Below are 14,327 nucleotides of genomic sequence, written 5' to 3'. Positions count from 1 at the left end.
TGGAGCTACTACAGGCATAATTTCCACCATCGCCCACGAGTTTCTGTATTTAAGTCCTCTTTATCTAGCTCAGACGACTGAAAATTTGCTTCTTCGTTAGGTTTTCCATCGATTTTGTAGTTCAAAACAATTTCTTTGCAGATAGCAGCGCTTCCAGTGAAACAATTAAGAAAACGGCGCGAACAGTTAAATGGCTTCCAGTTCTGATTGGTTGGCTGCGTTATTTCCTTCTTTCTTATTGGCTCAGAGCAGCGGGCTAAAATACATTTTAGCCCGCAAATTACGCCGCAATGCCCGATGAAATTATTATAATTATGATTTTTCGGGAGGCGGTCACTGTAAATAAAAACATTTTGTATTTATTGTTCATTATTATGCTCGTCTCCTTTTCGGATGTGTATTAAATGAATCATTAGCGCGAATACAAAGCAACCAATATAAAAGACTGAACTTGGTTTCTCTCATTTTGTTGCAAATATTCAGGTTCGTTTCCACGAAGTTACTTCATATTTCAATGAAAAACAAGAGAGGATAAATAAAAGGTCTGCATTTTAACAAGGTGATTTGTTGGTCATAACCAATGGAGCATGGACTCTCTTTGGAGAAAATAAAAGACCTGCACTTCAACAAGATGATTTGTCGGTCATAAAAAATGGAGCATGAACTCTGTTTGGAGAAAATAAAAGACCTCCAGTTGAACAAGGTGATTTGTCGGTCATAAACAAAAGGGACTAAACTCCGTTTGAAGAAAAAAACAGGCCTGCAGTTGAACATGGTGATTTGTCGCGCATAAACGAGAAAGGATGAACTCTGTTTGGGGAAAATAAAAGGACTGCACTTTAACAAGGTGATTTGTCGGTCATAAAAAAGAGAGGATGAACTCTATTTGGAGAAAATAAAAGACCTGCACTTTCTCAAAGTGATTTGTCGGTCATAAACAAGAAAGGATGAACTCTGTTTGGGGAAAATAAAAGGCCTGCACTTTAACAAGGTGATTTGTCGGTCATAAAAAAGAGAGGATGAACTCTATTTGGAGAAAATAAAAGACCTGCACTTTCTCAAAGTGATTTGTCGGTCATAAACAAGAAAGGATGAACTCTGTTTGGAGAAAATAAAAGTCCTGCACTTTATCAAGGTGATTTGTCGCGCGTAAACGAGAAAGGATGAACTCTGTTCGGAGAAAATAAAAGGCCTGCACTTTAACAAGGTGATTTGTCGGTCATAAACAAAAGAGGATGAACTCTGTTTGGAGAAAATAAAAGGTCTGCACTTGAACAAGGTGATTTGTCGGTCATAAAAAGAGAGGATGAACTCTGTTTGGAGGAAATGAAAGGTCTGCACTTTATCAAAGTGATTTGTCGGTCATAAACAAGAAAGGAATGAACTCTGTTTGGAGAAAATAAAAGGCCTGCACTTTATCAAGGTGATTTGTCGGTCATAAACAAGAGAGGATGAACTCTGTTTGGAGAAAATAAAAGGCCTGCACTTTATCAAGGTGATTTGTCGGTCATAAACAAGAGAGGATGAACTCTGTTTGGAGAAAATAAAAGGCCTGCACTTGAACAAGTTGATGATTTGTCGCGAATATTCAAGGTAAGATGAGCTCTCTTGGAGAAAATAAAAGGCCTGCACTTGAACAAGTTGATGATTTGTCGGTCAAAAACAAGAAAGGATGAACTCTTTTTGGAGAAAATAAAAGGCCTGCACTTTAACAAGGTGATTTGTCAGTCATAAACAAGAGATTATAAAAGATTTAAAAAAAAAAGAAGAAATATTGCCGACAGACTAGTTAAACTAAAATAAAATTGAAACATGCAAGGCTCAGTTGTACAATTTGTCTGTCATTAAGAGAGGCCTGAGTTTGCTCGTTTCTTAGCCATAAGCGAGCTGTTATCTATGACGGATAAAGAATATACTGTACTTTGGCTGGTTTGAAAGTTACAAGAAAACAACATTCTCTGTTTTAGAAAAGGTACGTTTTGAGACTCATCCACAACCGAGAATAAATAACGAATTGCTGTGTTCTCATAACAACCGAAATGTGTGAAATGTACTAAGTTAAACTTTAAGGCTACTCCACCAAAAAAATCCTCATTTGTTTAAGGCTTTTTTTTTCTACTCCAAATATGATATTATTGTCTTTTTTGTTACTCTTGTTACTGTTTTGCACTTGTATGAGAATAGGCCTGTAAGCAAGGGAAAAAAGAGTTGGGGGAAAATAACTTGGTGTGCATTTGCTCTCGTTTACATTATCGAGAATATCATCTGACATTTTTTATCCAAATTTGATTCTCAGAATTTCTTGATAAGAGAGCATTATTGTCTCGTTTAATATATGTGTTTAGCTAAACGATAACAGATACTCAACTTTTTTGACGAGCTCCAACAAAAACTAAACTTTTATGTTAATATCGACTGACCGCAGGAAAAAGCTCATTTAAACAGCCTGAGGAAATTTATATAAGCCTATTTTTTTCTTAAGTCAGATCAGTATTCGTGTCATGAACGGAAACCTTTATTACGATCTTTTTTAAAAATTTTATCCTAGCAGGGGCTGTTCTTTTAATTATGTACGTATTTAGAATTTTAATATAAAAACGATGGGTTATTTAACTTTTGCATAAAACAAGATGATTCCTATGGAAAGAAGCAATATTCATGGGAGAATTTTTGAGTATATGTTTACCATAAGCGGGTGGTTTGCTAACTGTGAAGATTATACTTTACTTTGGCTGGTGGTTTGGAGACGAAATGTCAAGTCGCTTCAGACTGAATAGGAACATGAATTGATGTTCATTTCCGGTTGAAATCAAAAGGAAATGGAAATCATAACGTTAGCGAAAGATGACTTTGTCCTTTATAAGTGTTTACAAAGGTTCCTTCAAAGGAAATATGTCGGTCAGTATCTACGTATTTCACCACTAGCCCTTTGAAGGTCACTAACTTGTTTCCGTTCATTCTGTTACTTTAAGGTTACTCGGGACCTTCAGAGGTGTCTCGCGTTTAAGCGATGTAGCGCGTCCAGTTTAAACTGTAGATACCTAAACCCCTATATCAAATTAAAGCTTATAGAGCTGACTATCAAACCATACCAAGAATTTTGAAATAAAATAAATTTTCAAATTTTTCACGACCTCTAATTGCGAGCGTCTGAATCACCTTTTTAAAGCTACAAGTCTAAGTGAATTTTGTTTTTTGCTAATTTAATTGGCTCCTCAGTTTCCTGACCAAAAGCGCTAAAAAAACGTGTCTGCGTTTTGTCATATTCAATTGCAGTGTAAAGTTATAGAGCATTTTCGAGATAGGATGAAAAAAATGTGGAGTAATCGTACAAAAATCACTCTCGGAGAAAAAATATTTCGAAAGAAAAAATTCGCAGACACGTTTTTGTTGTTTATATGTTAAACTAGCTACTGTCCAAATTTGAAGGCAAACGAACAAATTCCTTTTGAGTTTTAGCTCTTTGAAGTGGCTCCTCCAAGTGAAAAAAATTTATTCGAGAAAACAGCGCTAAAAATTCGGCAACTCATTTTATTTCAAAATTCTTGGTTTAGTTAGATAGCCAGCTCTATAAGCTTTAATTTGCTATAAGGGTTCAGGTATCTACAGTTTAAACCGGACGCGCTACATCGCTTGGACGCGAGACACCTCTGAAGCCACCTCTAAAGGTCCCGGGTAACCTTAACCTTGGAGAAGTTCGATTCATGTTTGTGTGTGTTTTCGTTTTAATTTGCCGTTCGACTTTTGTTCATCGGTTTGGTAGACCTTGTCGAACGATTTTTGAGAGCTTGGTGTGAAAAACGACAGTGAGTGACTCCCCCTCTCTTTTATTTATTTATTTATTTATTTATTTTTATTTTTGATATGTTTGGGAAGTTTTCCTCTCCAGTTTGGAATTTTTTCTCCTCTCCTTAACTTAGCAAGTATAAAAGCTATGACAATAAACCTTACTCTCTGCACCTTGTATAAAATTGGCTTTAGGTTGCCTAAAATCGATTTAAGTCGCTTAAAATTTCTTCAATGTTACAATGTGTTTTGTTTAAGTCGCCTTAAATCGCCTTAAGTCGCTCAAAGTTACGGCGACTTAAGGTCCCAGAGTAGGCCTTGTAATTTTGTTCCATTAGTAGGGACACCCTCCGTGTCCGATTCCCATTCGCCTAGTGGGTCTTATTCGGAACATTTTACATACCAAAGGGAAAGGACATTTCTTAAATACCAAGATGGATAACGATGAGGAAAATGTCCCATTGAAGTTTTATATGAAGACATACACGGTGACACCGGCGAAATCATAATGTGCTTTGGAGCACTGAACAGCCGTTTGTGACGGCACGCTAAAATTTATAGTGATGCAAAGATAAAATAAATGAACTCCTAGGATTTCTTTCTTGTTTCAAAATGATTCTCAAACTCATTAATAATTCATCAAGAGAAAACAAAGAAAATCACTTCTGAGACCGTGGCTTGGATATCTGCTGCTAATTCCCATAACAGTTTGCCAACTCTAGTATTGAACAGTTTGTCCGAGAATTATTGATCATTTGAGAAGCCATAATCAAACACTCGAAAGAGTCTCGAAAGTGTGTTCCATCAGATATTCAAACACCTAGAGGTCGTTAAAGGAAAAAAACAACAACAACAACAACAACAACAACAAAAAAACTCGGCTGCGCCTCATTTTTTCATACTATGATTTTTTTTAACCGACTTCTCAGTGTTTTGATATCTGACGAAACACACCTTCTCGTGTTTGATATACATGTATTACGTAATTACAAGCTAATAGAAATAGAAGTATTGCTAATTCATAAACTGATTTCATTTTGCAACACTGAGAAAGACAAGAAGACAATGTAACGATCGCTGTTACTAGAGCTTCGGGGACAATGACTGAATATTTCATAACCGATAAGCCAATTAAAAATCTGGAATTGCATTGCAGTTGCCTATTTTTTATTTTTAATTTTGGAATCCTATTTTTAACACCTTACTTGAAGACAGCTTTCCAGTGGTCGAATTTTCATTTCCGAACACTTTAAATTTGTCAGGTATTTTGTAAAATATAACACCTAAAACTGCCTAGAAATACCTAAAAGTTTTACTAAGCACTCTCACCTCACTTTTGAGGTCTCCATTTTAAGTATATTAATTAAATTTTACATTTTACATTTTTCAGTTTGAAACAACACTTACTTGCTCGCTAAGCTTCGTACTTACCTCCTTACTGTCTGACCGACTAACTGATGGACTGACTAGCCACTATCTAAATGACTGACTGACTAAGTATCTGACTGACTGACTGTCTGTCTGTCTGGCTATCTGAGCATCAGCTGACTGACTAGCCACTATCTAACTGACTGACTCAGTTTCAGTCTGTCTAGCTATCTGACTATCGGTGGACTGACTGAATGGCTGTCTGTCTGACTGAAAACTTAAGGACTGAACGCTATCTGACTGACTGAGTCTCTGACTGTCTGATGGACTGCTTGCCTGACTGAATGACTTAGTATCTCTCTGAATGACTTACTATCTCTCTGACTGACTAACCGACGGTCTGACTGTCTGACTGGTTGACCGACTGACTGACTGACTAACTGAGTGACTTAGTATCTCACTGACTGACCGTCTGTCTGACTATCTGTCTGACTAACCGATTTACTTACTTGCTTCATCGTCCTCGGTAGGGGCTATTTTCTTTAGTGTGTTCTAACCTTGCATTATTGTTACTTTTTCGGTTACGTACAGGTTAAAATAGCTACGTTCTTCAAGAAGAAAAGGAAGTAAAGCGACCTCTATACAATGAACAATTCCACCCAAATCAATTCTAGTGATGACGCGCGGTGCTCAGAAGCCGTTTCTGTTTTCTTCACAACAGCAATGGCTGTAATCACCTTTGGCGGTTTGATTGGCAACCTTTTGGTGTTTGTTACTGTGTACAGAAATCCAAACCTTAGAACAAGCACCAACTACTACTATGTCAATATGGCGGTATCTGATTTTCTTGCGAGTCTCACGGCCTGGCCGCTGTACCTTACTGATGAGATAATCACAAGCAAAGGAAGTCTAATTCAAGGTCCTCTGGCCACGCCTGGATGCAAAGTAGGACAATATGTCAGGGTAGTGTCCAGTACAGTATCCATTCTAAGCCTGGTGTTGATCGCTGTCGACAGATTCATCGCTACGGTGTATCCCTTAAAAGCCACACTGCTGTCAAGCAAGATAAGGATAAGTCTGTTGTTTGCAACATGGTTCATAGCTTTGGGCTATTATGCACCAATGTTTTACTTTTACAAAGTTGAAGACGTTGGGGAGGAAACATTCTGCAGATTTGCATGGGACGACACTTTGGCGCTTGTTATCTACCACACGGCTGGCCTTATCATGCTAACTATTGCACCGTTAATTACTATAGTCATCTTGTATTCTCGTATCATGCGCGCTTTAAGACAACGGCTTAACCCAGAATGCAGTGCAGGGAGAAGTACTGCTGAACAAAAGAGACGCAGGCAGAGCCAAAACATCATGAGAATTTTCAAATCGATCGTTATCGCTTATCGTGTATGTCTCATTCCTTTTATTGTTTATATGATTTTAAAAATGACTTTCCCCGCACTTTTTACCAAAGATAAGTGTAAGTGGATTCTTGGGTTTTCATATTTTGTATTTCCGTCCCTCAGCACAGCAATCAACCCAGTTATTCTGTTTTTGTTTAGTTCTAATTTCCGTCTCACTTTGCAAGGCTTCTGTTTATCTTCATGCCCTCTTGAAAAAATACGATCTTGTTGCAAATGGAAAAATGGCTCAGTTTCGCCCTCCAACAAAAGCGTAAGCTTACCAGTACTATCGAGATACAGAGAGAACGCTTGGGAAGAAGAAGACAGTGCAAAAAGCAAGGACTTGAGTAAAATTTATCCTTAAAATTGGTTACATTCCGTTTAAGAGCTGACTACTCTGGCCGGTTGGTTCTGACAAATGGAAAGATATCGAATAATTTACTTACTCAACTCAACTTTACAAAGGGTATAGCATGAACAGCTTTGAGCTTGAAAAAATTCCACCCAGGGGTCCTTCAGTCATATGGTATACTATCAAAGTTATAAAGCAAAACAACATTAGGTTCACAGATAAATGTGTAACTATACAAGCTGGACCTGATTGTTCGAAATCCGATTAACGCTAATCCCCGTTTAAAAGTTAACCGAGGTTTTTATTTCGCTCGTTAAAAATGTCTTTGATAGCAAAGTTTAAGCTTAAGGGAAAACCCTAAAAAGGCTAAGTGAAAACTGAAGGACAAAAATCTTTTCGAAAAATCATTGGTCAGTAATTAAACTCGAATGAAAGTTCAGGGTTAATCAGTCCAGGATTAGCTTTATCGCACCGGACTTTGAACAACTGCCGCCCTAGCCTGAAGCCGGTTCATAGGACAGAGAATTGTAACATAGGTCGGTTTTACGTGTATAAAATAGATTTAACTGGATTTTTAAGTTTACAAAAGAGAAAGTGTTTTGTTTTTCACTGGCGGAAAACATAATTATGATTTTTTCGGGAGGCGGTCCACTGTAAATGAAAAAAAAAAAAATGTTATTGAGAATGATTGTGTTCATATTATTATGCTCGTAAGTAAAATAATAATAAAAATAATTAGTGCGAACACCAATCTTAAAGATTGAACTAAGCTTGCCTCCTTTTGTTTTAGATATTCAAGCTCGTTTTCACGCAGTTACTTCCGGTGAGGGTAAAAGGAGGAAAGAGTTTGCGGAATGGTATGTGGAATGGCGTGCGGAATAGCATAATTATGCGAAATACGATTCACGTGGGAAATAAATTAACTGAAGAGCGCGTCATGTTTTCGCGCCAATTTTATAAGAGCAGCAGCTTTTTTGTTGCTGCGGACTCTTTCTAAATATTAGCAACAATACGAGGATTTGATCGTCTGATTGTTGATTTGGAAGAAGTAAGGGTAAAGAAAGCGATGAAAACTGTTTATAGTTTTCGCATTCAAGGAGATATGAGTAAATCCGTAGTTAATTAAATTTCATGTTCACTTTTCGGTTGACAAAAATAACGTAGCAGCGTGAAGTCTTCTCAGGACAAAGATTGATCCTTTACCGAGGGCAAATAATAAACATTTTTTCTTTTTTTTTAACCCTCGGTAAAAGATCAATTCTCATATCCAGTATGCTCGATGATTCATTTATCATGAGTGGGAAAATGAACAACAATTTGTGATAAGAATAGTTTCACAACCTTTCACACAACCAGTGTCGATAATTAGACATCATACTTGTCATCTGCTTTTTTGCTCTAGGGCTTTTTCGCTTTTAAATCCGTCATTTTAGGTTGGGACGTCTGGCACTGAAAGACCTTAATTAAAGACGGATATGTTTAGATCGATAACGCGTAACTGAACTATAGCTACCTGAATCGCCGTATTAAATAGCTAAGCAGCTAGCTCAGCAGCTCAACAGTGACTTGCGTACGCGTCGCTCTTAAATTTTAAATTTCTCACATAATAGTTTTGGCCTTGGACTGATGTTATTTCTCCAGTCTGGTGTTGCTTTTTGTCTAGGCTACTCGCTGCCACGTTCTTTTTGTCAACTGGAAATTTAATTTATTCTTAGTTCCTTGAATGCGAAACTTCATCGATTTCTTCACTGTCACTTCCTAACCAGCGATCAGACATGTTCTATCCCAGGCGTATATTTTCTAATCCTCGATCTGTTGGTTGGTTGTTTAATAGTCCGCAACATCGAACAAACTGCTGCTCTTATAAAATTGGCGCGAAAACAGGATGCGCTCTTCAGTTAATTTATTGCCCAAGTAAATCGTATTTCGCATAATTATGCCATTCCGCACGTTATTCCACATACCATTCCGCAAACTCTTTCCGTCTTTTACCCTCACCGAGTTACTTCATATTTCCCTCAATCAATGAAAAACAAGAGAGTATGAACTCTCTTGGAAAACAAAAAGGCCTACACTTGAACAAGCTGATTTGTTGCGCATAAACAAGAATAGGAATCCGAATGCACGAAATGCTGATGAAATGAAATGATAATCGGCTTTTTGACTGAAATGGACAAAAGAAAACAAAACATCTCTGAAGTATCCGAGTTTGAGCCAAAGCGCTCACTTTCTTGATCCGCGAGATAGAACTATCTCGTTTTTCTCATTTTTTTTTTTTAGGGAAGCGCGTAAATCCTTACACTGTGTAGTTTCTTCGCACACGCGTAAGATCTTTGAACAACTTGACCGTTTGAACGATTGTTAACGGTAAGGGTTTCTGGTGAAGGAAAAGTTTGTGAGCCGCAAACAGGTGTTCATATCAGAGTTAGTGAAGCAATAATTCAGCTTTTAGTTCCTTTCCCAGTTTTATTTCATCAGTGACACTCAACTTTGCCGTGGAAAGCCGGCCAATAGCAATATTTTCGTAAAATGAAGGTTTGTACCGTACAGTGACGCACAGCGAATCTATAAGTTATTTAATTTATAACTTGATCGGAGAGTGGAGACGAATTTTAAAATCTTATTTAATTGCATTGTAAAAGACCTTTTATTTCAATTGCAAACGAGTTCGAGTCCTATATCTCTTTGCAGTGCTTTACGGTATTAAGCACGTCAAAATAATAGCACTTCCTTAAGTGAGTTTGTCGTAGTTATTCTAAAGAGGTCGGGGTCGGGGTCATTTTTTTTCTTTTTTTTTCTTTGTTTTTTCTCTTTTTTTTTTCTTTTTTTTTTAACATCACAGGTCATTTGTGGGTCAAATAAGGATTAAAGCCAATATAAAAATATAGATAGAAATCTTTCCGAAAAAGACGCATTAACTGACAAAAAGATTCAAAATACTTGAGAGACAATTGTTATTCTTGAAATACTTGAGCTGTAATGTAAAGAAAAAGTCATAGTTTTATACCGTCAATAAAATACGGAAATTTCTACGAGAACTCTGAAATCTCATTGCCGACATCAAAACTGACATGTAAACAGGCCTTATCACGGTTTTCGACGACATTTTGACGAGTAGGCAAACAGGCTTGAAATAACAGTGTTTGCATGGAAATCCGATGTCAAATAATTTTCATAAAACATCGCTGCTGAAAAATTCATGAATTAGAAACTTTTAGCACTAGGAAAAGGATTTTAGGAAAAAAAAATTGGAGAGATGTAACTGTGTCAGAAAGTGTCCAGTCGTGTTTTGAACTTTCCATACATTTGTCTGTAAAGCGAACCAGCCGTGAACTGCTACTAAAAATAGTTCGCGGGAAAAAAATACAGGAAAATTCATGGAAAGTTCAAGAATCACAATTGTCTCTCAAGTATTTTGAATCTTTTTTTTGTCAGGTAATGCGTCTTTTTCGGAAAGATTTCCTGAGAAATGTTCTACATTCCATTCAAATGCCGAGCTTTACAAAAGAAATCGAACTCATGTTTATTTCATTCTTGGAGATAATAGTCACGCGTGACATGGATTGATTGTAACAAATGAGCACGATCATGGAAGGCGGCGGGGGTGTTCATAGTAGGTTCATGCACATTCTAGTTCAAGAATTTGTTAGTTTAAGGAAATATATTGACTCGTACCTTGTATTTTTTGCCTCATTTCATTTCTTGAACGTATAAAAGGTAGTCAATACACGGAACCAAAGTCCGCCAGAATATGGAACTGTATCAGGTGTTGTCACCGACGACCTATCCTAAGCTAGTAAGCTTTAGGGACTTTACTTTTTTATGTTGGCTTTAATCCTTATTTGACCCACAAGTGACCTGTGACCCCGACCCCGACCCCGACCCCGACCCCGGCCCCGACCCCGCGTTTTACTGACACCCGATTTTAAACCTATTTCGGAAGAAAAGACCTAGGTTACAAGTTCAGCTACAAATATTGATTTTCTTTCAACAGGCGAAAAAACGACTTTCGTGAGTCTTTTGTTTAGAATTAAAAAATTACATTCAGTATGTATACTGCGGTCGGCGACGTAAAGAAAGGGGTTTATTAACCGCGGAAAGAGCGGCGCGAGAAACCTTGATGACTGTAAACTTGTCATGTTATCGGCAACGACAGCTAACAAACAATTTGTTTGTCGGACCGCCGGCTTTGTTGTTCGGTAGTTTTGCAGGCTGAGTATAAATAGAGGGTCTGGATGGGGGTGCCTCGAAAACATTAAACACTAAAATTTTTCCTTCTATAACATCAAACAGTTAAATTTTAGGCTGTTTAACATCTAACACTAAAAAATTCACTGTAACACTAATTTTGATACAAATGTGAGCGGAAATGGCTTAAAAAAGCGAAAGATACCAAACACGACAAACGTGGACATTCGATATGAAATAATATCTACAATTAATTTGCAGACTGTGTCATTTTGATAACAATTTTGTGTTTGTTCATTTCAGTAGTTTTTATGTTTCTATCATGGAAAATCATGGGAGACTATTTCTCAGCAGAAGGGTACATTATGCTCGACAATGAAAATTTTCCTCTGTCGTTTTTACACTTTTGCAATCTTTCATTTAAATTTTTTTTATCCTTACACCCGAGACTAACGAAAAACAAATACAACTGCAACTCTTGCGTGACTTTGAGAATTTCGCAAGAAGAATGAGACTAGGATATATTTTTCACGGGCAGGATAAAGAACCACATCCGTTCCACGTCAAATCTACGTGGAAACCACCAATACAACGGTCAGTTGCCCTAGAGAGTTATTTAGAAGAGGTTAAAATACAACTTGCAGAAATCAAACCCATAAAGCCAAAACATAATCTTCCAGCAGCCGAACAAAAGGCGCTCAAGGCCTTAAAGTACGACAAAGAGATCAACCTCAAAAAGGCAGATAAAGGGAAGTACTTGATGTGCGAACCCACTTCAAGCCGACTGAGACATTTCAATGTACACATTTCGCGTCCTGTCACCCACCCGGTGTCAAAAGGGGACTTGTGAAAGGAGAGGCTTTACCGACCGACACACTTTTTATTACTTAATCTAATAACGTTGTTTTCTTCTTTTTCCAGTATTGGTTTCAGAACCGACGAGCCAAGTCAAGAAAATTAGAAAGAAAGATGACGTCTGTCTGTCAGACAAACCCGCCAAACCAGTTTGACCTTCCTGAAAACAGAGTAACCCATCCGAGAAGACTGCAGTTTGTGAATCGATCCCCTCAGTCAGACCATTGGAGGCAAGCTGAATGCATCACCTATCCACTGATGGAAGAGAGCTTAGAAGATCAACAATACAGCAGACCGATCAGACCAACCAGGCGTCGCTCGTCAGTCCAGTCAAACCAGTTTAGAGGCAATCTGTCCTTCTCGTTACCTCTGTTCCACCCTGACCAGTTTAAGATCACACCTGCTGAGCCAGCAAGAGCACAGCCGCATTTCACGCAGATTCCAGCCATACTGAAGTTGGATGTCAAAGGCGATAATTGAAACTATTGTGTAAAATTAATGTGTTTTCGCCAAGAACGAATGCTAGAAAACGAAGAGTCATCATATAGGTCTTTTGTACATGTATAAAATTGATTTACTCTGGCTACTGATGACTGTAAAAAGAAGTTATTTTGTTTTGCACTATAAAACTATAAAGATGAGTTAGAGGTGTTGTAAATAAAAGCATCTTGTTATTGCGAATTGTTGTGGTCAAGTGTTGTGTTCGTCTCCATTTCGAGTGTGCGTAGAGCTACCAAACTGAGGGAGGGCGAGAAAAAAGATACATAGAGGATGATTACACGGCGGCGCGAAGATATGAATTTTATTTTCGAGTTGTAAAAACAATATTTTCCGAAGGAGCGCTACGAGTGAGTAAAATATTGTTTTTAACACGAGAAGATAAAATTCATATCTTCGAGCCATTTATTATAGACAAATCTATCGATCGCCATTTTTCACCGACTGTTTGCGTAAGGGGGTTAGTTTCTAAAGAAACTGTCCTTGGTGCTTCGTCGGTGGGAAGAGTGAAACGAATGTTTGGTTTATCAACAGAGTTGATAACTAAAGGTTACTTGGCCATCGTAAAGGGATTTTATTTACAATGGCCAAATCACCTTTAGTTACCACTCTGTTGATAAAACCAAACATTCAAAAAAAGATGCAACTTTGATTGATCCACGTTTACGCACAGTAACTAGTGAGTTTATATTTCCCTCGCTCGATGACTTAAAGAGAAAATAGAAGGGCTACAGTTGAACAAGCTGATATGACGCATACAACAAAAATTAGAAATCCCAGTGCATTGAATGAAATAATGATCGGCTTTTGGCCTAAGTGGACAAAAGAAAACAAAAGATTTTTGAACTGAGTAATTCGGTTTGAACCAAATCACTTGAGAATGATGTATTGTATTTGTTCAGCTAGGGTTGATCAAATCTGGTTTCCATGGGTTCGATTCCTGCTGACGTCAAATATTTTTTCTTTACCTCATGCAGTCTCTCATTTCCTTACTATGGCCCAGTAAACGCTTAGTAAAATGGGCTTAATCTAGCACTTTAACATACACTGACAGAGCCAATTCTCTCATGCATCCAGTTCGTGTCCTACTCTTTATTTCCTCGACCCGCAAGTTAGAACTTTCTTTTTTCTTCTTTTTATTTTTTTTTAAGGAAACGGAAAACCCGGATAGCCTTATTTGTTCACATACCCTCTAGTTTCGCGTAAGGATCTTCGAGCGCGCGGGAGAAATAAACTTTTTAAGTCGCATAACGATTAATAGGGCGGATCTGGCCTAATTTCACGATAATAATTATAATAATAATAATGGCTGTCCTTCGTTGCCGAAGATGACTATCTTGTGTTTTAATTCAGGCCTATCTCAAACAGGCTCTCGTGTGGGCGGTCAGACCCGCTCGGGATCTGCAGTAACGCTGACCGAACGTTGCATTGAAACTCAGTGCCTAGAGTGGCTGCCGAGTGTCATCGGTCATGTGTACGCAACGAAAATGAACGAACGGACAAAAATCGACCCAGTTTGTAAAATCTGTGTCAGTGCTTCAGATTTTTTTTACTCAGGCCCATTTTCAATCCGCGTTACACCAACAGACAAGGAAATCGGCTGACAAAATGTAACGTGTAAAATGCCCATGCGATAAAACTTAGTGATCGAACCGGCAAATCGTTACGTATAAATTATCCCGGCTTAAGACATCACAAGAGTTTGAATGAGTGCGTGTGAACGGCCAGAGTTATCAATAGCACTCCGAGCTTGCGCATGCAGCCTCTTTACCATTAACAACTTCTGTAGGGAGACTAGCACTTACTGCACACTTTTTACGCAGACCACCTCTTACATTTTTTCAGTCGCATCGACGCTCCTTTAACGATCTTTTCAAAAG

The 14,327-nt window shown here is 37.9% G+C and overlaps 1 protein-coding gene across 1 annotated transcript; it reads left to right on the top strand.

Moving 5' to 3' along the window:
• The first annotated feature begins 5,568 nt into the window (after nt 1–5,568).
• LOC146478850 (QRFP-like peptide receptor) lies at nt 5,569–7,057 on the top strand. Its single transcript, XM_085111524.1, has one exon. The coding sequence runs from the start codon at nt 5,800–5,802 to the stop codon at nt 6,916–6,918; it is 1,119 nt and encodes a 372-aa protein (XP_084967650.1). The 5' UTR covers nt 5,569–5,799; the 3' UTR covers nt 6,919–7,057.
• The last annotated feature ends 7,270 nt before the right edge of the window (nt 7,058–14,327 follow it).

The sequence above is a fragment of the Pavona decussata genome, unplaced genomic scaffold (assembly GCF_977016875.1).
Source record: "Pavona decussata unplaced genomic scaffold, jaPavDecu1.1 SCAFFOLD_62, whole genome shotgun sequence".
Taxonomy (NCBI): Eukaryota; Metazoa; Cnidaria; class Anthozoa; order Scleractinia; family Agariciidae; genus Pavona; species Pavona decussata.
The sequence above is the reverse complement of the archived record's forward strand: the minus strand, read 5'-3'. Positions and strand labels throughout refer to the sequence as shown.